Consider the following 24,999-nt stretch of genomic DNA (forward strand, 5'->3'; position numbering starts at 1 on the left):
GAAGAGGCAGGATCCTGGTATGAAGGATGACATAGGAAAGGGGAAAATGTGATAGATGAGTAAATGAAGATGACGTGCATCATCTTCAGCTGCATACAAAGCATTCCTCGCCTTTTTCCCCTCTTTGCCTGACTGGATCCATCTCCCCCTCCATGTTATGCTAGCATGCTGGGACAAGCTGAGCATCCTTGAGGCAATGGAAGACAACAACTCATGGTAAATCCATTTTCCAGAAAGGATTCTCTTGCTTTGTCATGGCCTTGGCAGTCACTCTTACACTGGTGATATTTTCTGTCTGTCCAGAACTGTCTCCCAGCATTTTTTGTGTCTAACAGAGGTCAGGTGGTGACTCTGGGGAAGGTAGTTCCCATTTGTACCTGGGTACCTGGCAATTTGAAGGGAATGCCACCAGCACAGGTGTTTGTGGTGATGACATGTAATGCAGGTCACAGGAAACTGAGGAAAAGCTGCTCTGCTTGCAGCCATGGGCCTTTTGCAGCTATGGGGTTGGCTTAATTGACCAGGCTTTTAAATGAGAGAAAAACCTTTGCAAAAGCTGCTTTAGACAGTCAATACAGGCCAAGAAGCTTTACTGGCAGAAAACCTGACCAGAGAGGTCTGGGAACATGAGCATGCTTTTGGAAACTCTGTTATATTGGTTTCCCTATTAGAATGAGTTTGCATTGTCAGGACTGTGCCAGCTGTGCGAGCTCTCGGGCAGGCAGCTGTCAGTTGTGCTTGGAGACTGGTCTCAAAGAACAGAGGGACTTTGTCCTTCTCTTGAAGATTTATGTAGCATTTCGGTCCAAACTCCTGGTGGCATTAGTCTGAAGAGGTCTGTAGCTAGGAAGACTTTACATTACCTTGGCAATTTTTCCTAAAATATAAAACAATTGTGGCTCACTGTCAGGCACCGAGTTCCCTTAAGCCCCAGTCAGTGCACACCAGGAGCCAGAGTCCCATCTGTCAAACGCCCACTGATGGACAGGAGGATGGAGAACTTGTGGGTGTTCTTCTGAGAGTGAGTGCTTCCTCTTGGCTGCCAGTGCTGTGTAAAGATGGAAGATTTACAGCCCACAGATCTGGTGCACATCCAAGTCTGGTCCCTGGCCCAGGCTGAACCCCTGTTGCCTTCCTTCTCCCCTCTGCCATAAGATATTGGTGAGCTGGTGTTGGCTTTTGGAGAGGGTAGGAGGCTTCCACACTAAATACCAGGGCTAGGACAGTTCTCAGACAATGTCTGAAAATGCCAGGCTCAGGTATAAGACCTTCATTCCTCATAGTTTTTTGCTCTTTAGCGGTACTTAGCAAGCTGAGTTACAAAAGATTCTGTTTCAGGAAACATTAGGTTGAATCATGCTACTATTTTATTTGAACATATTTGCTGCTCTCTAGAGGAGCTGATGGAACTTGCATGATTTAAGGATACATGGTTATGTACTTTAAGTGGTCCTAAAATTTGGATAAATGAAGAAAATTTCAAAAAGGAGGAAAACAGAAGTAAAAAATAGCCTCTCAAAAATTTTGTCAGGAAATGAAGCAACAGCAAGACAAAATTTAAAGAATAGAGAAGTTAATATACCACAAAGAGGTAGAAGAAAGCATGTGAGGGGACCAAAAGAGGTGATACTAAAATAACACCTTTTCAATAAATTATGATTATACTGAATAAATTATTATTATACCAATCTAAGGCCTTGTCAAGAATAACACTCCCCCGTCCAAATCCTTAGCAGACAAGGCAGAGAGTGCTTTTAAGGGGTCAAAGAAGTCAGAGCAGTGGCTAAGAAGAAGTCTCTCTACAGAATAATCAAAACTATACATTATGCAAGCTAGTACAAAGGCATGAGAGAGCCCAGCAAATAATGTAAAACTTGAGCAAACAGCAATTGAAGAACCCATCAGCAAGAAAATACTGAAATCTTGCAACAGAGATGATAGAAATTATTATCAGCCTCTCTTGGGAGGGTTCAGCTCAAGGTTAGGACAGCTGTGCTTTATCACATGTCAATAGTTCCACTACTCTTTGAGGAGATCTGGTCAAATCCAGATCTCCACTGCAGTAAGTTGTCCACAAAAGTATCCCATGTTATTGGAGTAGCCAGAGGGTAACTGAGATATTCACCTCTTTCTTTCAGACATGACAGAAAATTACAGGAGACCCATGCTCGTTTGGAAAGGCAGGTAGAGACTGGATAGGAATCTCCAGGATCACCTGGAGCCCATGTCTGAGCAACTGAATTGAGACCCACAAGTAACTTAGAGTCCAGATTCTGCTTCCATGACCCACTGACAACATTTCTAACACTCCATTGATTACAATAAGAGTTCATACAATGCCTTACCTTAAAAAAACCCTATACTGAAATATTTACCTTTATTTACACATCCTAGCCTTGAGCTGAACCTCAGCCTTCACTTAAACATGGCACTTGGAGGGAGAAGGGTGGAGGGAGGAGGGGAAAAATCCATATGAAAAGGTTGAGAAATATTTAGGCAGTGATAACAGCTAGAGAAGCACTACTATAGAGGATGTTACCTTTCAATAAACATGATACTGTTTTTTATCCAACAAAAGAGACACAGAAAGCTAAGTTGGGAGAAGAGTATTGCTGCTGACCTGGAATAGCATATGATGCCAAACATTTTCACAGTAGAATTATTTAGAAAGAGAGCAAAAAAGACAAAAATCACACTGGTCATACCATTCAGATTTCAAAAAGACATCTTGCAAGCCACCACTGCAACACTCCAAAATCTTCTAAAATTCAAAAAGAAAAATTGACACCAGAGTCTGACTTCCACAAGTACAGTCAATATGGCCACATGGTCATACACTGAGCTCTTTGAATTCTCATGTGTGCTGTTGCTAAAGACTTAGTTGAGAGAAGTGCATAAAAAAAGTTGTATTTCCAGAGGAATATGGTAGGAAATGTAAATACACAGCTGGAGCAATGCTTCTATAGAAATAAAAAGATTATCCAGTGTTGACAGAGACAGATGATCTCTTAGTATCATGAAAACACAGTTGTATCAGAATCTGCCACTTCAGCCGTTACTTCAAAAGACAAGACATTTAGAGGTAGACACATTTTATTTTAGGAGATATTATAAAAAAAGTTTGTTCTGCCCAGTGTTAGTGGCCACTGTCTGGAAACAAAAAATGGCAGGTGTTTCTTAAAAGCAATACTCTTCTCGAAGACCAAATATAATATCACTTAATGTAAAACAACTTATCACTTTCCTTCCAAGAGACTGAAATTATCTATGTAACACCTTATATTCAAAAGCTTCCATAATTTAGTTGAGATTAAACCAACAGACAGTCTATAAAAGTTGCTGTATGAATATTATTTACTTTCAGCTTCCACAGATTGTTCACTGTTGGTTTTGGACCCTACAGAAAATTCTATCCTGAATAATTTTCCATTAACTTCTTCTAAGACTAGCAGAAATATATTAAAAAAATATTCTTGTCTACTCTATTTTCCCAGAAGGAGTTCTATTTTAAAGCACTGTGTAAATTCATGGGTTAAACCCTAATTCAGAAAAGCGCTCTTGTTCAGGAAAACATTTATGCACATGCTTACTTTATCTTATAAAATCTCACTGAAATCAATGGCACTTTGGCATGCACTTAAATAGCCCTTACCACCCTACATGCTTATGATCCACTTCTATTGAAGAAAGCAATCAAGCACAAGTTTCTGAATCAGGATCTAAAGGTATTCTGTGAAAACCATTTCTATTCCAAGCTCTACTAATAAATTAGGTTTTTTTGTGATTTTGCTTTTTTTTTCATTAAGAATGTATAACGTGAATGTGCTTTGCTTCATTTTAAGCTGCAAAGGCCCATTTTATGTACTGCTTGTTAAATCAGATTCTAATGATTCTTTCCTTCATGCAAATCTTTCCTCTCATTCATGGATTGTATTTAAATTCTGCTCAGCTTGTATTCATGATGCCTTGTCAGTGATTTGCATTGCTCTGATGCATTTGCCCTGGTTGCACCCCTCACTCACTTTGGCTTGAGAACATAGAAGCCATAAATAACTCTTTAGCTGCTAAAAACAACACACACAATTCTTGTACACTAATGAGCTCGAGGATGGCAGCAATGAAGCTCCGTGTGGGTCTCCGTGGTTTCCTGATCTGGCTGTTCCTAATGCCCTGCTCTATGTCCTGGAAAACTAAGCTTTCACAACTTATTATAGCAAAATATTCCTTCCCTCTAATATATAGAGTTTTGCAAAAAAGTAACTTCAGTTTAAACCCCGCAATGATAAATGTGCTTTCCACCCCACAGTTTTGGAGAGAGAAAGCCCTGCAGAGTGGCTGCAGCTCCGGATGGCAGCGATGTACAGAACACACAGTGCCCAAAGCTGCACAATCTGCACGGGAAACACTTCCCCTTCCTTTCCTAAAAAATTTCATTCTGTTCCCTCCCTACATCTGGTCAGAAAGCCAAAGTGAGTAATTTGTTTCCTAAGCCAGATGGCTACATTTTCTGATTTACATTGAAAGAGAGCATTTAGATTTCAACCACTGAGAAATTATGAAGGTATCATGCCTCAAACACATTTTGAATCAAGTCTCTTTATAGCATGAAAACTATTCTTTCTAATTTCAGAAGATGTGAAAATGGGACATTCTGATTGTAAGCTAATTTTTTGAAAAAGTCAAGTAGAAAAAAAAAATTGGAGACTAACACTTCTTTGTGAAGAATGTCACATATAATTATCAATGACAGAAGTTTGGAGGTAAGAACTTCTAACTAATGCATTTAAAGCATACCTGAAAGCATCTAACAACTCACATGTAAGGAAAAACTGATGGGATAAGAGCCCTTTTTTAATGCAACATATTAAAGAAGTCAGATAGTGTTCAAGAGAAATAGCCCAGCTTTCTCCTTTATAATATATTAGGCATCTACAGGAATGTGGCCGCATCTCTCTGACTAAATGTCTCTTTTCTTGGAAAGCTGGATTCTAGGAAAGAGCATCTCAGTTCCACATTCTGCTCTGCCTGTCGCCGCGGCGGTGAGCCCTGCCCAGAGGGTGTCAGCAGCGGTGTGCAGGGTCAGCGCAGCGAGCGGCGGCTGCCGTCTCCCCGGCGCGGCCCCGCCGCGCTCCGCGGGGAGGAGAAGCTCCGCAAACAGGGGCAAAGCGGGAAGCCCGCGGGAGCAGGAGCGGTGGAAGGGGCTGGCGCTGGAGTTCCCGGTCTCCCCAGCGGAGGGCACTGCGGGATGGCGAGCGCCGGGGCCACCGGGCTCCCGCACCCCGCTCCCGCCGCTGTGCCCGCACGCCCCTCCGCCTGCCGGATCCCTAGCCCGGTGCCACTCCAGAAGCGCCGTCAACCTTCTTCTCCGTACCCGCCTGCCGTCGGGACTGGGAGGAATGAGCAATTTTCCTCCAGTCTTGTAGAAGCCGATTTCGCTTGGCCCTGCGGCATCCACGGCTCGTTGGGTTCGGGCAGCGGCAGATGCGGAGCGTGCCTGGCAAACCCGGGCACCCCGGGCATGGGGCTGTGGCCTCTGGGGGTCTGCGGGGACACAGGTGACAGAAGGCGCTCATCAAATGGAGCTGTACTGAGCACACAGAGCAGACTCAGAGATCCAGGTTTTTCTCCTAGACTCGCATTTAGGTTTCATTAGCCTGCATATTATTACTGCAATTTCTGCCTCACAAGAAGAAATTTGACTATTAAGTCACAAGTGAATGTAAAGTGATTTAAGTTCACAGATAAGAGCCTAGTAGGAGTGAAGAAGTGTTATCTCAGCCTTCAAAAACTTGGTTCAGCATTTGACCTTAGGAACTAGTTTCTGAGCTGATTTGACTATCCTTAGTCACCTCAGATTGTTGCTCCACATTTTAATACCAGACACTAGATATTTCCATACCACCATAGCATTTATTATGTGTGATCTTTTCTGCTGAACTAGTGAAACTCATATACCTGATTACAGTAATGATGGGCAGTTATAAAACCTAAATAAATAGAGCTGTCTGAAGATTTCTAATTGAGTTCTCTTCAAGACTGCCTAGCACTCATCATGACCACATGCTGGGAGCCTGCCTTGTTTAATGTTTTTTCTTTGGACTGACATTTTCAGATCTCTTTATTCTTCTTAGTCTCATCCTATTGTTTTCAGGGTGACCTTTGTTGCCCAGCCTCTCTAATTCTAGGGAAAGATGTGCTATTCTTTCCATACCATCCAGTTTTGGTACGCAGGACAAAAAAAGAGGGAACATGGCCAGCATGGGTAATGGAGAGAGATTGCTCTTCACTCCCTTCCCAGCTGGGCCAGAAGCTGCATTGACCAAGGTGTGTGGGAGTGGAAGTGTGTGCCTGGAGAAACACAGGCTGTGTGGCTCTGGAACGGGGTGCAGGAGCAGGGCATGCTACAGGCAGGTTGCAACAGGCACTTTGGAGACTGGCTGTGATTCCACAAGCTGGTTTGACTGGTCCACACTGAGCTTTCCTCCAGCGAGGTGAGTTTTCACTCCAGGAGCATCTTTTGTCATTTTTCAATGTACATTATCACTAATTCTCTCTTCCCTCATATTAGGTGGCCTGTCTATCCCATGTAAAATGTTGTGGTTTTTTTTGCTTAAGAGGGTTAACTAACTGTACAGGCTAGGTTTGGCTTTTGCACTGCATGCAGTACTTGTGACATAAGTGTGTTGAGTTGAGCACCAGCACTGGGATCAAGAAGTGGTCATGTTTTGAATTTTTTATTTCAAAGTAGAGCTGGGATTCTCCCAAGGTCTTTCTTTCTTAGCTAGTGATTCCTTTTTAAATTTGGGCATTTTGCCTTATCTCCCAGTACTGGTTTCCTCTTGTAAAAAACTGCTGTTGCTTTCTTCTACAAGCCACTTTCTGGTGTCTAGAGATGTGTCCTCCTGAGGGAACCTGGAAAAAGCCCAGGCTCTGAAGCTGGGGTGAGAACATTGTGGGTAGTGTGTGCACAGAGGCACCCCTGCCTCCAGTTTTTCTACCCCACCTGGGACAGCTTTGAGCACCCCAGTACTTTAATATCGTGTAAGAAAGGAGAAACACTCCTTATGTGTCAGTCTAAGCCTTCCCAGAAAGCCTGGTCACATTTGTATTATTACAATATACGAGAATTTCCTAATTCCTTCTTTTCTCAAAGCCCCTTCCCAACCAAATGACCGATTACCAAAGCTTCAGGGACTTCTCCTGCACAGGGAAACCTTTGGAGCACACCTCCAGCTAGCTCCCAGGGACTGAGCAGCAGGGCCCAGGGGATGTACCATGTCCCTGCTGAGGCTCCGCAGCACACCTGCACTGCTGTGCCTCCTTTTAAGAAGCCCACCAAAAGCTAGGCCAGCTCTCTGGGAGGCTGTAGGGTTTTTCAGTTCTTGCAGCAGGAGAAGAAAGATCTGTAAGATTTCCTTTCTGAAGCAGGAGCATGTAAACTAAGGAGAGGTCCTGGGAAAAAAAAAAAAGGGAGAAAAAAAAAAAAAAAAAAGAAGAGAGCTCTCCAATGGTACCTTGCTTATTAGAGAAGAAAAAAAATCCCAAACCTTGTTTTTCTGCTAATTTGGTCACTTGCCTGAAGAGAGAAGTTTGGCCTTTCTGTGGGAGGCTCTCAGCTGCCTTTATCCAGCCCCCCAAATGCTGCCATACAAGTTGTGCTGTGGGCCACATCAGTGACAGTAGAACTTTCCCTTAGCTCTCTGGAGCCAGCGTGTGTGGGTGCTGTCCCTGCCCACGGATGAGCCTATGCCAGCAGGGATGCTGATGGCACTCCTGCTCTGCAGGCCAGGGCTTGGGCCGTGGGGCTCCTTGGACTGCTTTCAGTAGCTCTCTGGCAAATTTATGGAGAAGGCAGTTTATCATCAGATCTTAAAAATTAACATGTCATTTCTATCACCTCACCAATACTTTTTGGATCTTCATAGCAAATTTAACCTTAAAGTTTGATGAGGGCATCCTAATAATGTGAAGTTCATTGTAGCTGTGGATTTTTATTTTTCATGTACCTAAATGCCTTGCTGTTGGTGTTTCTGATTGTTTTTCCCTATCTACAAATTTTATGCTGATTCACAAAAATCTGCACTTCTAAGTTAGCTTCTTTAGCTCCATTTCCTCAGGTTTGTGTTTCTAGTGATTTTAATTTTGCCTCATTTTCATTTGTTTAACCTTTGCATTATTACTCAGTCACTTCCAAAGCAGGCATCTTGTTTACCTGGCTAGCTCTGAGACCCCTTTTTTTTAGTTCACCTGTAGCACCTCTTGGCTCATTCTGGAGGATGTTAAGCCAAAGGGCTACTTCTTTCTTTTACTGGAAGTGCTTTTATCTCAGTGCTAGCAACCTACACCAGCAGCCTGAGAGAGACCTATCTAAATAAATTCTCAGAAAATAGTTGTGACTACCTCTCCTCTGTCTTCCTTGCTAGAACCTGGTGGAGGGGAAGGAACTCAGATTTTTTACCTGCAGAACTGATTGTGCTATGTGGGTCTTCCCCATCAGGAAGACCTGACAGCTGGGACCTGACAGCTATTATTGGTTTAATAACAACCATGAAAAAATGTTTCCAGGAATATAGAAAAATAGTATGGCCTTTTCAACTTACAGCTATGCCCATATTCTGATGCTGGTCAGTTGGGGCATAAATAGGTACCATGTGTAAATCCCAGAGGAATTTCCTTTGCGTTTAAGAAGTTAAAATTATTTTTCCCATCAAAGAGTTAAGAGCATTTTGAATTACTCCTTTTCATGTTCCTGGCAACTTTGTAGAAGTGGGGTCTATTAAGTCAGGAGATCTTTGAAAGGGACACCAACAATCAAGTCAGTGCTCAATGAAACAAGGTTTTTCCCACAAATCATGACTGATATCTGTGTCATTAGTAGGGTAGCTGCCCATCTCTTATCATGATTGGCAGGTTAATAAGGGACCTGGGGCTATCTTTTCACTGCTAGCACACAACCTAACCAATTGCTTTTAAATGATTGCTAATTTGACAGAGTATAAGCAGAAGATGCAAAAATATCTGGAGTAACTTCTAATGCAGTTTTTACTACTGGTATTCTGAGTGCTCTCATTTTAGAAAACAGATTAGAATGTTAGTTAATATATTTTAATTTTTTTTTGGACACTCAGTTTTTAAAGAAAATCTTGTAGTTGTTCTTTGGTTCAATTAGGACTAAAAGAGAAGGGAGTTTTGTAATGCAATTGTCCTGTAAAGGAAAATGTTTTAAATTGGGGAGATTATGTGAGCAGACCACCTGTAGGGCATTCATAGCTCTTTTCTATAATGCTCCAAGCCATGCCTTGCTGCCTGCAGTCTGGCTAACAATGCAGGGAAAAGCTGTTTAAAAGGCTGTTCTCCCTTTTCCCTCTGGTGTTCACTAACTGTTACAAGTCTTCCTCTTAAAAAAAAAAAAAAAAAAAAAAAAAAAAAAAAAAAAAAAAGTCCCATGTCCCTTTAATTGAAGAACTTTAAGGCTCCATGGTGGCCAATTGGTCTGCAACAAGAGGAACCAGGCAGCAGGGAAAGAAACTTCAGACTATACATCACGTTTGGTGAAGAGAAAAGATCAAAGTTTTCCCAAACTCAAAAGAAACCAAGTTCCCTACAGATTAACCCTATTCATTTAGCTCCTCTTAAAGGAATGATGTTCTGAGCCACTGGGCAGACAGGTAAAAAGTTCAACAATTGCCAAAGCATTCTTCTGTTAATTCAACAGCCTTCTGCTCAAATAAATTAGCTTACTCCTGACAGAAGAACAATACCTTTTCTCTTGAAAAAGGACCATATTTGATATACAAAAGTTAAGATGTTAGTTTAATCTGTTAAGAAGAGATTGATCTAACAAATCTCAACTCACTGTCCCACCATAGTATATGAGCTATGAATTTAAAACATTAACCTTTTACACTTCAGTATGCATCCCAGGAAAGGCAGGTGCTTACAGAAGTGTAGACAACAGATATGAGAGGCGGGCGTGCACATTCCTAAAATAACACCCGTTTTAAAAGGATACTTAACATGCCATGGGAGCCTCTTTTGTAAAGGCTCAAAGACACCATCATCTTTCAAAAAAGGAAAGTAGTATGGTAAAGCACCTCCCAGTTTTGGCAAACACTTTTTCAGAACAACTTGTTGAATGATTTGTTTTCTTGTGTCTACATATCTCACTTCTTTAACAGGCAATGACTGGAGCATGAATGTAGTTCAGTTTATGGAACTACCTAAAGATACAGCAGCTGGAATAACAAGGGCAGGAGGAGCAGAAAAGCTTGAAAAAGTAATTTATCAAAAGTCATTTTATTGACAAAATAGAATACTCATATTTGCTCTTACAGGGGTAGCCTCTAAATTTTTACAAAAAAATTTACAGACTGTATAGCTTTGGATATATACATATTTTACACATCTGTACAAGGTAACAAATAATTATATAAATACATCCTTTAATGTAGGAAACCCGTATTTAGCTGGGGTGTATAATTAAGACATTTTTTGATTCAGTCAATATTGTAAGGCATTTGCCTGGTCATCCACAACCCAAAAACCTGCAGTCCCCAGCAGACTTCCACCTCAGGACGGGGGGAGGAAGACCCTCCCTCCCATGAGTAAAGAGCTGCTGTTAGTCCAGAGTGATTCAGAAGCTGCTGTGCCTTGCCCTCTGCAAGACACGGGTGAGCCTCTACCCTCCTCTGCCAGCAAAATAATAAGCTGGCTCCTTGAAGTACATGCTCCCTGCATATGAATGGAGGGGAAGGAGGAGGGGGTTGGAGCCTGGGGCCTCTGCCAGCTGCATTGTTCTATACAAGCTGTGGCTAATAAGGACCATTAGGGGTTCATTAATGGCACCAAACAGTGAGGAGGCATTTTAGGCAGGCCAGTGTCCCTCAATCCCTAACCTTTGGCCTCTTTCCCCCTCCTCACACTTGAGACAGGGGCATCTGCTTGGGATAGGACACAGAGCTGGCGGTGCCTGACCTCCACGTCAGACCGGTGCTGACATCGCTGTAGAGTGAGCCACCACCTCCGGCCCCAAGTCCTCCTGCCGTGGTGATTACTGCCTGTCCACCTGCTCCTGCCCCTGTGCTCCCAGCCACGGCAGCACCTTTGCTGGCCCAGCAGCAGCGAGTGCAGAGGGCCCTCCAGGATTCGAGGGTCTTGCCAGACCAGACCCAGACACCAGAAGTGATGCCCACCACCAGGCACATGAAGTACTTGAGCATGAAGACGGCATAGTCAGGGCGGCGGGCCTGGTCAGGCTGCTGGTCACGCAGGCAGGGGCAGTTGTGCGTGGCCTCCCAGCGGGGCCGGTTGTGCTGCTCGTAGAAGAGGCAGGCAACCACGCTGGCAGCTGGCACAGTGTAGAGCACAGTGAAGAGTCCCAGGCGTATCATCAGCTTCTCCAGCTTGTGGGTCTTGGTGGGGCCACCCTGCTGCTTGATGACGCTGCGGATACGGAAGAGCGAGACGAAGCCAGCGAGCAGGAACATGGAGCCGATGGCCAAGTAGATGAGCAGAGGTGCCAGCACAAAGCCCCGTAAGTTCTCCAGGCTCTGGTTGCCCACGTAGCAGATGCCAGCCACGGGGTCCCCGTCCACAGAACTGAGTGCCAGCACAGCGATGGACTTGACGCTGGGGAGCAGCCAGGCGGCCAGGTGGAAATACTGTGCGTAGCCGGCGATGGCCTCGTTGCCCCATTTCATGCCTGCCGCCAGGAACCAGGTGAGGGAGAGGATGACCCACCAGATGGAGCTGGCCATGCCGAAGAAGTAGACGAGCAGGAAGACCACGGTGCACAGCGCCGGGCCGGTGCTCTCGTACCGCACGTGCTCGGCCACCGCCAGCTCCGGCTGCAGCTCGGCCGCGCCGCCCGCCGCGCCGCGCCCCCCCCGCCGCCGCCGCGCCCGCAGCCGCGCCGCCGCCGGCCCCCGCCGCCCCGGCCCCCGCGCCGCCCGCGCCCGCCCCGCCGCTGCACGCCACCTTCTCGTGCCCCGCCACCAGCCGCACCAGGTAGCCCAGGGACACGAAGAGGTAGCAGGCGGCCAGGAAGATGATGGGGCGCTCGGGATACTTGAAGCGCTCCATGTCGATGAGGAAGGTGGAGACGGTGGCGAAGGTGGAGAGGAAGCAGAGCACGGACCAGAGCCCGATCCAGAAGGCGGTGAAGGCGCGCTCGTCGGGGCTGAAGTAGGGGTTGTGGCAGGGCAGGGCGCAGTTGGCGATCTGCCCCGTCTTGACGCGGTTGTAGAGCGGGTGCCGCTCGCTGGACACCGACACCATGGGCGCCCGGCACTGGCAGCCCGGTTCGCAGGGCGGCGGCGGCCGCGGCTTGCGCGGAGCCTCGGCCGGCGGGGCGGCGGCGGCCGGGGGCGCCTTGGCGGGGGTGCCGGGCTTGGAGCCGCGGAACGGGGGCTTGGCGGGCGGCGGCGCGGCCGTGGTGAGGTCCGTGCGGTTGTAGTCCATACAGAGCGTGTCCGGGCTGCCCTGCTCGGGGAGGCGGTCGCAGCGCATCCTGTCGGGCCAGGCGAAACCGTACTGGCGCATGAGCGGGGCGCAGCCGGCCTTGGCCCGCTCGCAGACGCTGCGGCAGGGCGGCAGCGGCTTCTTGTAGTCCTCCAGGCAGATGGGGGTGTACATGCTGCAGAGGAAGAAGCGCAGGTCGCTGGAGCACTGGATCTCCACCAGCGGCCAGAACTGGTGCACCTCCAGCCCGGCCTCGTCCTGCGTGTCGTGGTTGAACTGGTTGGGCATGTAGGTGTAGTTGTAGCCGATGCCCTTGCAGAGTGGCACGGTGATCTCCTGGCACGACAGCTCCTTTGCCGAGGAGGAGGAGGACGCGGCGGCGGCGGCCGAGGCGGCGGCGCAGCCGGCGCGCTGCAGCAGGGACAGGGCGGCGAGCAGCGAGGTGATTTCCAACAGGTAACTCCACTCCATGCTCGGCGGCGCGCGGGCGGCGGCCCCGGCTCCTCTCCCGTCCCGCTCAGCAGCCGCGGGGAGCGCGGCGCCACAGCACCCCCCCGCCCCGGCTACCCCCGGGGGGGCGGAGGGCGGCCCCCTCCGTGCCGGTCGCAGGTGAGAGGTCTCGCAGCCCCCGCCGGACTCCGTCGTCCGCGGGCACCCGGTGAGGGGGAGCCCCCACTCGGCGCCGGAGGATGGGGGTCGCTCACGGGAGGCCCCTCAGCCGCCGTCGCATCGCTCCCCGCGGGGTCGGTTTCGCAGGGGAAGGCGCAGCTCCTCTCGCCGCTGCTCCAGCGCCGGCCGGGCACGGGGTGGCGGCGGCAGAGAAGTTTCGCCGGCAGCCCCCGGGTGGCGCGGTGAAGAAGGCTGAGGCGTCCCGGGGACCAGGCGGTGCTGGGCTCCCACCGCCCCGAGCGGGCGGGCAGCGGCGGGGCCGGAGCCGGGGAGGCCGGAGCAGCTCCTTCTGCCGCCCGCCCGAGCGCACGGCTCCGCGGGTGACCGCCAGCCGGCCGGTTCACGCCCTGCGCTGGGTCCCTCTCCGGCTGCCCGGCGCCCCGGCCGCGATCGCGCCACCTGAGACGCGGGTCGAGCGCGGCAGCGCCTCCGCCAACTTCTCGCTCTCCGGCCCCGGCAGCGGCGCTCCGGCCGCCGCGCTCTCATGAATATTTATAGCGAGTGCCGCCAGGCCCCGCCCCCGCCGCACCGCCCGCCTATCAGCCGCGCTCGGGCGGGACGCGGGGGGCGGGCCCCGGGGCTCCTTAAGGTGGCGCTGGTGGCGGACTGTGGCGGCGGCGGGTGCTGCTGGGTCGCAGCGGCTGCGGGGACGTGGCGGTGTTTGTTCGGCTCCTGCCCGTGCGGAGACGCGCGGCTCTGCACCGCGGTGCGCGGGCTGCGGCAGCCACGCACCGGCCCGGGCTGCGCAGGGGACCTCTGTCCCTCAGGGCTCCCGGCCAAGTCGCAGTCACCGCAGCTGCAGTTTTAGTAGCGCTCGGGGCTGTCTCGGAAGGGGTTTCCTATCACCTCGTTGCTGCCCGCGGGATTCGCTGCCCGTACCGGTGTGCGCGCTGCCCCATCCGCTTGCACGTGTTGGTGACGGGGGTGGGAGCACGGCGAAGCCCCGGGTCCCGGCAGCGCCGCAGCCGACACCCGGCCCCGCCGCCCCGGCTGCCCGCGCCCCCGGCCCCGGCGCGGAGCTCCGAACAACGCGCGGTGCAAGCGCAGCGCTGGATGCTCTGCCCGCGGTCGGGGGTCGCGGCGTGTGACGGGTGACACGGGGACCCCCGAGGCGCGGACAGCCGCGGGTCACGGCGCTCGCCGGGGTGTGCTCGGGCGGTGCCGGGTGCGCACCCGGCCGGCGCCGGCAGCTCCCGGTGGGACGGCGGCAGCAGCCCCGCGCCTCGGCAGGTGGACACTCGGTTCCAAGCTGGGCAAGGACACGGCCGTAGCTCGGCGGCCGGCGCTGGGCGCGCACTACCCGCGGGACGCGGGCCCACTCCGCGGCCGCCGCGGGCCACTGACCCACAGCCGCGGGGCAGCGCCGGGAGGCCGGTCCTGGCACGGCCGCGGCTCCCGAGCGCCCGCGCCAGCCCGGCGCCGCGGCGGTGACTCGCCGAGGAGCCGCCTGCAGGCGCCCAGAGCGGCGTGTCCCGCCCGGGCCGGCAGAGGAGCCATCGGCGGCTGCATGCCCGCTCGGCCGCCGCCGGCCCGCGCTGTGGAGCCCCCCCCGCCCTCCACTCCGGGGGACCGCGGGGCGGCCGCGAAAGGAGTCGCCGCTTTTCTCCGCCCGCGGCGGGAAGGGGGCGGGCGGGAATTCCGGCGGCCCCGCCGTAGCCAGACCACCTTAAGGGGAGCGGCGGCGGCGGGCGCGGGCTGCGAGCGCGGCGGGGCCGTCCCGGGGGGTTGTCGCGCTCCGGGACGGGCGTTTGTTTGTTAATTGAGGCGCTGCTGCGCCTGGCGCTCGCGCGGCGCTCCCGCTGCGGCCCTAATGACTGGAACCGCGGGAACGCGGCGGGGCCCGTCTGCCGGCGGCGGGAATCGTGTGATTCGCGGGAGTCACACGGAGAGAAGCGGGGCCGGGGGGGAGCGAGCCCGCCCCGGGGGGCGGTGCGGGGCGCCCGAGGAGGAAATGGAACGCGTGAGGCCAAACAAGGAACAATCCCCGGGTTGTTGGCTGAGCCAACAGGCTGCTGTCGCCGGCTCTGTCGCCGTGTGAGCGAACGCGCGGATTACCCCGTTAGGAGGAAATGGGCGATGATGGGGCGATGAACTCGCCCGCTGTGTAATGACAATTGATTTGCAATCGACCGAGCGCCGCTCCCGACCCCGGCGCCCAGCCCAGGTCGCACGGGACTGGGAAGCTCTCGGGGGCCGCGCTCCTCCGCGTGCTCGGACTGTGGAATCGGTCCCGCTGTTACACGCGCGGTGGGTGCTGTTTCTGACCACGATCAGAACTTTTCCAAAAGTAGCAGGTGGTTATTTTAGCGCTAATTTAGTTAACACCATTGTGAAAAGTGTTGCGAGATCGAACAATGCCCGGTGAAGAAAACGTCTGGCACAGGACTCAGTGACGGATAGAGGTTTAAAAAGTCTCCAGTCCTGGATGCGATGCTCCATTTTAAGACGTGACTCTTTTGCCGGTGGCTGCTTGAAGCGCACCTCATTTAAAAATCTCTACAGAATGTAAAACTGAGTGAGTCTAGTCGGGGGAGCCGGGCGAGTCTGTAAATTACCACTCTGTCAGGATTCCTCTTGCCTGTTACAAAGTACCTTTTTATGCTGAACTTAAACTTTACACTACAGAGACAGCAGATGTGAGGTGATGGCTTCCAAAAGCAACACAGATGCTGTAAAATTTCCATTGCTATATTTCAGCGAGGAAGCTCAGGAGACATGCTGAATGCTGCAGTTTAGAATTACACTGCAACTCTCCTAGAAATAAGAGAATACCAAGTTTCCCAACAGTACATTTGGCTTCTTTTTTTGCTGTCATTCATATGCTCTTGTTTTCTTACAGCGAGAAGAAGAGATGCAGCACAAAGATACTGTGTGTCTTGAAGCTGTTCAGTAATGACAGAATCGGTAATATGGAGCTTTATGGCAATTTAGTAATGACTGCATATCCACATTCCCTAGTAAGACCATGATAATTTTTAAAATTGTCTTTCAGGTATATAAAACAGCACAGCTGTGAGGAGGCTGCTTTGCTTTATGTGACTGAAAAGCAGCCTGGTTAGCTCAACACTGAGGAATCAGAGCCCATTGTGTGTTCCTTATATTTGGAGACTTCCCTGAAGTCCCTAGAAGTCCTGTGATGAAGGAATCAAGGGTCTAGTCTTTAAAATGGTTGGTGTGTTTATTCCAGAAAATTCAGCAGCTGCTTTTTCTGAAAAGCTGAACTTTGCTATAGCAATGCAGAATACTTTAGAGCACTTTTTTCCCCTGGGATTTCAAAACAGATGTCCAGTCATCAAATCCTGCAGAAATATAAAGCTGGCAAGAATGTTACAGATATTATAACTTTTTACAAAGTTACAGATTTGACTTGTTGTCAAATCTAGTCACTTTGTGACTAGTCTTTGTCGCTACAGATCTTTGTTGTCACAGATACTCAGGACTCTTTTAGTCAAACAATTAGGTTTGGCACTGGCCCCTCTAACATAAACCTAATTTTTCTCTGCATCTGAGGCTTTGCATTTGGAATTATATGGATCCCACCAAACCAGGTAATGGTAACAACAGGGCATTTTAGTTCAAAATAAGTAAATTTGCCTTTTTTTTTTTTTTTTTTTTTTTTTTTTTTTTTTTTTTTTTTTTTTAACCTGGAAGTAAAAATGCCACATGAAACCTTGGATTTAACATGCCATTTTGTTTATGTAAAAATAGAGATGTTTTGTTTATAAGATTGAAAAAATTGCTTTTTAATTCCCACTGAATGTTCTCCAGTAAATTTTAGTGTGGCATTGTCTGCATTGGATAGGTCACTGAATGGTGCTTTTATAAATGTGTTTGAAAAGAAGAACTTGGTCCATGGAAATTGTTCAAATAATCTTGTTAGAATGAAGCCTTGACTGAAGGCAGTAATTTCATGGATTAAACCCAGAAGGGCTGGCTAGGCTGATCTCCTTCCTATCACAGGCCACAGAGCTTTGTGCAGAGACTGTCTAAGCAAATGCTGGATAGCTGCAAGACATAGGGGATTTTGCATGGACAATACATTGAACAACACCACAAAACTGGAAACTTTGGAACTTTTTGAGGACAGGATAAATAGGAGCAGGAAGAAAGAGTATTTTTACAGGCCATTTAGTAAACACAGTGAGGTAGAGTTGTTGCATCTATGTTCGGATTTCCCCTAAAAAGTTCAAATTAAGGGAGGCTGTTTTTTTTCCCAGTCTATCCTTTTCTCTCACATGCCAAATGAGGTCCAGAACTGAGCAACATGATGGCACATCCAAGTATGGGGAGGAATTGCCTGGTTTGTACTTCTGCAAGTCTGAAAAGCACAAATTACGAGCAGAAATCCAGTGCTGTGAAACCTGAAGAGAAATAGGTATAGGAGAAAACAGTGTGCATCTCTGTCTTACAGTTTGTTATTTTTCCATTTACAAAAATGAATAAATAAATGGCATTCATACATCTTCTGAGTCAGCGTGTACTTTATTGTGATTCATGAGAACTTTTTGTAGGCAAGAACAATGTTCTGCTTACATTTTTTTCAGGCGTGTCAGATCTGATTGGGGATGGGCACAGTACCATGGTGGTGCTACTGTTGTTCAGTGAGATTCAAGAGAGACTTCAGGAAACAAGAAAATAGGCTGAATACAATGTGCTGCAATAGCTACTCCTGGAGTGCAGTGAGCAGGTGACAGAGGAGGAGGAGGAGAAGCTTCTGGAAGAGTACTTTGCTGTTGCTTTGTCATAAAGGATGATCACAAAGAGATTGATCAGTGCTGTGGTCTGAGTATTGCTCTGACAGTGAAGATGCAAGCTGTGGCCCTGAATGTGGCTGGAGGATTTTCTGCTGAATATGGGAGCAGACCATGGTTAGATTCCTTCCTGAGGCTGCTTTGAGTGCATGGGCTTCACTAGAGAAGGAGTATGAGCTGCAGAATGAGTGTAAGGAGTCAGTGGGAACAGCAGTTCAGCATGAGGGCAGTATAAGGTGAGCTTGTATTGAAGGGCTTTAGCCCTGTTCTCCCACACTGTGCAGCTGGTGATTGGGCTGCGAAGTATTGGCTCTCTCAGTGTAATTGTATATTGCTTCAATTCTCACTAGTGAAGCAATACAGGAGGAAGGAATGCAAGAAAATACAGATTATAAAGATTGTGAAGGAAAATAAGTGTTCTTGAGGGTTTTTTCCAAAATATTGTATTTTTCTTTTCCCACCACTAGTTAGCAAGCTGCATTTATAATCCGCCTGTGCTACAGACTGTAATACCTCATGGTGTGGTGTTTCACACATGCTAAATCATGCGACTTGTGAAGACAAAATGCACTGAATTAAACAGTCTCTTGATCCATTGTCACTGTATTTGGAGAACAGCACAAACTTCATGCAGTTGAATTGCTAACCATAATGTCTGTAAGGTATGTATGGACAGAGTGAGTAGTGTTGTCTTCCTCTGATTACCCAGGTAACCATGAATTTACTTTTGGACTACTGCTAGATCATTAGTATATAAATGCACTCCTGCATCTCAGGAAGGTTATGTGGATTCAGGTTGGCAGGGAGAGGTCTGGTCTCTGGGGGTTAACATGAATATAAACATGCACCACTCTGAGTATAAACATGCACCACTCTCTTCTCAAAGTGAAAGCATGTCCAGGCCTCTGGCACAACAGTGACTCCTGCAGTCATGTTTGTGATTCTGTCTCCATGCTCCACCAAAATGTAATTAATGCTCATGTATCTGCTTGAATGGCAGATTCACCATCACATCCCAGCATGGGCTGGGAAGTCCATTTGGTCAGTCTTTAGTCTTGGAGACCTCAGTTTTAACAACTTGGGTATAAACCCCTGCAAAACTTCTGGTAAATATCCACTGCTGTTGCACTGCCCCCTGCCTTACCTGTCTGGGATGTGGCCATCTGGGATGGGCAGCTTCCAAATTACAACTCCCACCTGGCCTTAAGATGGTATGAGCTGCAGGTATCTGGACTGTGATGTCATAGCTTTGGGGGAATTAAGGGGACTCTGTCAGTAACTTGACCTCCTTGACGTGGTTACTTAGTCCATGTTTGGGTGGTAGCAGATGGGTGAGTAGCACATTTAACTCTTACCAACTCTGAGTATTGGTACTGACAGGGTGAAAGGAAGAGCCACAACAGAGGAGGTGGGGAGTGCAGGGTTGTCTGTCATGCAGGGTAAGTCAGAGTTGGGATAGCTCAGTTGCCACAGTCACACAGCTGTGGTGGGACTCCTGGGAAGAAATCCAGCCCAGCCTGTGTGCAGCTCTGTGCCAGCTGATCCAGCCTGGTGCAAGAAGGTTGGTGCAGAGACAAGATTGAGCAGTGTAGTCCACTTTGAGCTAAGAACTTCTGCATAAGCTACATGGAGACATTAGCTTGCACACATACCCTCTCACATGCTGTAAATTAAATGAGAAACTAAAGAGGTAATGTGCTTATGAGTAAGAAGTGAACTAATGAAAAAATGACACTTTATTTTGAAAGGCATGGATAAAGCTAAAACCCAGATAGAAGAAAGCAAAACTGTATAACTGATTTGAAGAGACACATGTCACTAAATCCTTGAACAATATGAAGTTGGTCATCAATTCTGATGCTACATTTTCCACCTTGAGGTCAGTGAAACTATAAGTTAAGGGAATGATGTTTTGCGTATGATTGAAGTAGATATTTTTTAAGTTTCACTGCTTCCAATCCCAATTTTTGATGGATGCCCAGTAGTAATTTTTAAAATATTGTATGACAAAATCACACTAAAAATTCTTACTGAAATTATTGTCCAGGAGATAAAATTGAAATAACAGATGTATCTTTTATCACTGATCACTGATTTTTAACATTTATTCTTTGTATTTCATTTATTATAAATAATTTTTTTATTCCTACAGTTAGTCCCTGACTAATTCTTCACTGTACTAATTTTGCTGGCACAACAGTGGTTGGTTATTCCAAATATGAGTAAGGACAGCAAGCTTGGGCTTGTATTAATTTTGCTGAAAAATTTGCCTTGAGAATGACAAATTGTGTTAGTACTTTTCACTTTATAACATTAGACAGTCAAAGATGTTAACACTTTGTTGGGAATCAGCATTAGGCAGTGTTTGGAACTTCTCATAGGGAGTGCTCAGGTGCCTGGTCTCAGCAGAAACTGCTAAAAACCTCGCTCTATTTTTATTTCAGTAAAAGAATGGTGTGATTGAAAAGCAAGGTGTTGAAAGGAATTTCACTGTAATAGCAACATATCCTTCCTTTCATTTTACTCACTGAGTTCTAGAATAAGGATATTTCTTTGCCAGCTCCTTTGAATTTTCTTAATTCTTAGTTGGCATAATGATGGCAGGAATAGTCCTCTCTGTGTATGGTGAGGGGAAAGAAAGAAGTACCCCACTGGCATGAGATTTTCTGCAGTTCTTTTGTAGGTTCACAACAGTGTTACAAAAGGTGCAGTCTTGATTGATTTCTTATCTTTTATTTATTGTCTTTATACATTTATTTTGCAGTTGGGGTGAGGGTATGCAATCGTATGTCAGGAAACAGCCACAAGGGGAGAGAAATACTAGAAATTTAGTTGTAGCATTTTTCCTGGTAGTATTAGTTGAGTGTTTCTCTGTCTTGGCCTGGTCAGGGCCTGGTTTTGGATAAAAAGCTTTCAGTTCTTCCAGGGGATTGTGGGGTTCCAAGAAAAGGGATGCTAATAGCCATGTTGGGATAGCTGATACTTTTTATTGTATTAGTTTTATTGGATTTATTCCTTCTGGTTTACTTTACTGAAAAGAGAGCCCTGAAAGGGAATAATAACTGGAGTATCTTATTTTCTTGCCACTTTGCTAATTTTGCTATACATATTTTTGCATTATAGATTTCTTACTTAGTAAGTGTAGCCATTGTATGAATCTTATCTTCATCCTTTGCTTTTGTAAGGTAAGCTGGTTGGTCTTTTATAAGTTAGGGATCACATGAAGTTATCGCATCCATTCAACTCTGTTTGTTTTTGTTTGGGTTTAGCTCCTTGGCTTTTTGAACAGTCCTGCTAGCAGAACTGTGATGGAAAACTTGAAACATTTTACTGCTGTTTAATTTTTTTTTCTGATTTGTGGGTGGATGGGTCCGGGTGATATGTTTGAATCTGCAGGTTAATGAGAAAGAAAGACCTTTCCTGACCCATGAAATTTCCTGCATGAATTTTGGATAAAAAAAAAAAAAGCTTTTTCTGTTTTGTTTTTTTTTTTTTTTTTTTTTTTTTTTGTCTTAATTTTCCATGAAACACAACATGCTTTGACAGAATTCAGAGGACTTTGGAAGAATTTATCTGAAAACTGAAACTTCTGGATTTGAAATGTTACTGCACTCCTCTGTCATCACAACTTGGATGCCTGCTGGCCCTGCTCTGCAAGGCTGAGCTGCCTTCCACCTTTGACATTTTGCCATGGTCTTTCCTCCTTGAAGGGAGTGCTGTTAGTGGGGAATCCCTCAAAGTGATCTGTCCTCAGAATTCCCATTTAAATGGTAAGTCTGGTTGATAGAGATCTGCCACATAGAGCAGGTAAGCTAGAGATACAATGAAATGCTACCCTACCATTTCTTAATAACATACTATGTTTTCAATCAAAATATTTTTGTTGATAAGTTTGGCTTTTTGGTAAGAAAAGTATACTTGCAGAAGCACATATTTAGACATGCCAAAAACCCCCAAACAATCCAACCAGAAAGTGTTTAGCTGAAAGCCTCATTTCCCATCAAAAATAGATGCAGTGGAAAAATTTCAAGCAGCCCTATATTTAACCTCCTTGGATCAGAATTTGGTTGTTGGACTGAGGGAGGCTTGCAGAGTTTTTTGGCTGCTCTTGTTAGGGTGTCTGTTTTTTCACTCATGATATCTGCCTGCTTTTCAAGCTATATTCAAATTTGTTATAACTCTTGCTATTGCAGCATTTTACTGTGTTCAGAATGCTAATTCCCACTGGACTCAAGTCACTCAGGTATGTGCAAACTCAATTTCTTTCAAGGGGTGCATCAATCCTGCTTTTAAATTTTTTTTAAATTTTTAAAATTCTTTTATTTTGGCTGTGTTTTACTAAGAAAATGTGAGTGCTGTGTACTGACTGTGCACAGAACAGTATCACTACAATGCAGTTCCTAGTTGTTTGCCCAGGGTAGCCTTGCTTTGACACATGGTGGATACAAAAGTTTATATAAGTTTGAGGGATAATTGGATAAGTGAAAGAGAAGGTCCATTGGGCAAGATAAATAGATAAATCACATCAATCTCAGGAATTCTTGAGTGCAATATAGTTGAAGTGCTAGAGAGTTATTCTGGGAAAATACTGTGTTTGATCTCTTTGCTCATGCTCTCTTCTCTTCACTCTGGCTTATGGACTGCTTTTGGAAAAACGATACTGACCCAAATGCACCTTTGATCTGAATCGTCAAAGCCATCCTTGGATGAGGGGAAGTACATTGACAAATGAGTAAGTAGGGGCTTTGGCCATCTGGAATTCAGCAAAATTTACCAAAAATTAATATTTTTTCACTGAGAAAAGTTCAAGAGAATCACTAAATATATGAGCATAGGAATAGAGAATTTTGTCTGAATAGGTTGTGATTCTGGAGTCAAGCACTCTGTTGATTTATTTTTTTTTAAGTAGGTTTTGCAGTTTCCATTTCTTCTTTGTTGCTTTTTGTAAAAGTAAAAATTTGCAACAGTTATGTCTTAAATACAACTGTGACCCTTTTTGTGTGTTCTTCCAAAGTCGGTGGGTAGAACATTAGTGTGACTCCTGCAAAATTCACTGCACATTGTATTATCACAAGAAGAGAAAAAAAAGCAAATATTAAAAATCAGGGAGGAAAATTATTAGTATGATCTGCATTAGTTTCAGTATGTGTTATGTTCTGTCATTAGTTCAGTGTCAGAATGCAGTTTGTAGCCAGAAGCTACCACCAACTGGCAACGTGGCATTTCTCAAGCAAAAGTTGATTTTTATTCATTATTGCTTATTTTGTATTGTAACAGCTTTACAGAAATATCTTTCCAGATATTCTTTGTTTTCATGGTAGTTTAACTTAGTTCATGACTGCTAAATAATACTATGCTGTTTAAGTCTTCTTAGGCATTAATGGTCAAATCTGTAAAGGAGCATATTCTTAGTAAACCAGCGGGGTATTTTTCCCTATATTTTTAATAAACTCTTCAGAATTTTTATGATTTCCTGAAAAAAGATATATTTAGTTTTACTCCTGTGCGCTTAAATTTACCTGGGTGATATATTGACCAAAATAGGTGGAGTCTCTTTTATTTCTTTTCCTGACATGGCAGATGCTTTTTATTCAGGTTTCTGTCAGCACAATTTTATTACAGCACATTGTTACTGCTAGAAGTTCCCTTTTATTATTTTAGAACTATTTAAAATAAATATTTGCAAGAAAATATAATAGCCAGACAACATTTAAAAGAAAGAAAGAGTTTGAGCATTGTTGAGAAATAGATTCATCAACCCAAAGTGTGGCAGGAAGGACAACAGAGAAAGGAAAGCACAATATTGAACCATAAGAGTGAGCTCATATGGTACCAGCTGCTCATGTGTGGAATCTAAATACTTTCTGAAGTACAGGGCTCCACAGTCAATTAGCATTACTTCAAATAATCAAGGAAGACATTTTAGTACATTAGAATTCATGAGCTGGAAAAAGTAGAAAAAAATATTCATACTTTCCCAGAAAAGCAGTAAAAAATATGTAAATTCTATTAAAATTAATTTAGAAATTCTGTGAAGTGAAAGATATTGTAATCCTGTCTCTATAGTGTGTCAAGAATGGCAGAATAATGCAACTTCTCTCACATAATTTGTATGGCTTAATCAGAACTTTTATGATAATGTCAAGAAGTGAGAAGCAAATGGAGTTGCAAAATCTGTCCACTCTTGAAACTGGAAGAATTGAGGGGAGTAATTGGGTGCAAAATAAACATGTGTTCACAAGTAATTGGACTGACACTATTAAATTTCTTTCATTTCAGTACTAAGTAGCAATTACTTTAACTTCAAGGAAAAGCTAAGATTACATCCTGTAAAATTTCTCATGCAAAATAGCCTGTCCTCCTGTCAGTGATGCTGGTTACTTTAAAATGTCTGTTTGCTTGAGAAAAGGTTTGTCAAATCTGGTGATTAAATGGGAGAGGGGATTAGGAAACAAAAAATCTGTTTTTTAATGGGAGTTAACTTTTGGGGGTGTGGGGCAGAGAATGGACAATGAATATCACCATCTTTTAAGCGTTCAGTACTATTAAAACTGTTTTCCTTATGGAGAATCCTTTATTGTAGAAAATTTGTGAAATAGACAGTGAAGACAAATGCTGTGGTAAAATATATATAAAGAATCTAATGCCAAAACCCAGAGTTAAGGCATACATCTTCTACAGATTTAGGAAATTATGAGGATAAACTGAAAAACTGTTTCTGTGCTTAAAAAGCCTAATTGTCATTGTATATATCAAACTCTCGTCTGTTTTGTAGAATGTTTGTGCTATCTAACTGGCATTTTTGAAGCAAACAATTTTTTTACAAGAGCCACTAATTTAGTTTGGAATATAAGAAATAGTTCTTAGCTCTATGGGTATTGTTAGTTTTATGGGTAGTAAATGTGAATGTAATAATTTTCACTTCATTCTGTATGTAAAACAAAATAGATTTGAGGTGCTTGGTTTTGTAATTAACAAATGTCTAGTTGATCAAAAATATCCTCTCTCGTATGAGGCATGGAGATTAGGCTAGACTGTGTTACAGAATAATGTGATTATAATGATTTCCTTAAGAGAGCACAAAAGCAGCATCTAAGTTTCAGCTGACGTTTATTGACAC

The 24,999-nt window shown here is 45.9% G+C and overlaps 1 protein-coding gene across 1 annotated transcript; it reads right to left on the reverse strand.

Moving 5' to 3' along the window:
* Positions 1-10,279: 10,279 nt before the first annotated feature.
* FZD8 (frizzled class receptor 8) lies at positions 10,280-12,930 on the reverse strand. Its single transcript, XM_068173767.1, is given in 2 exon segments — positions 10,280-11,885; positions 11,887-12,930. Coding segments are annotated over 2 exon segments (2,013 nt in total). The 3' UTR covers positions 10,280-10,916.
* Between the last annotated feature and the right edge of the window lie 12,069 nt (positions 12,931-24,999).

This window comes from Anomalospiza imberbis, chromosome 1 (genome assembly GCF_031753505.1).
Source record: "Anomalospiza imberbis isolate Cuckoo-Finch-1a 21T00152 chromosome 1, ASM3175350v1, whole genome shotgun sequence".
In the NCBI taxonomy this organism is placed as follows: domain Eukaryota; kingdom Metazoa; phylum Chordata; class Aves; order Passeriformes; family Viduidae; genus Anomalospiza; species Anomalospiza imberbis.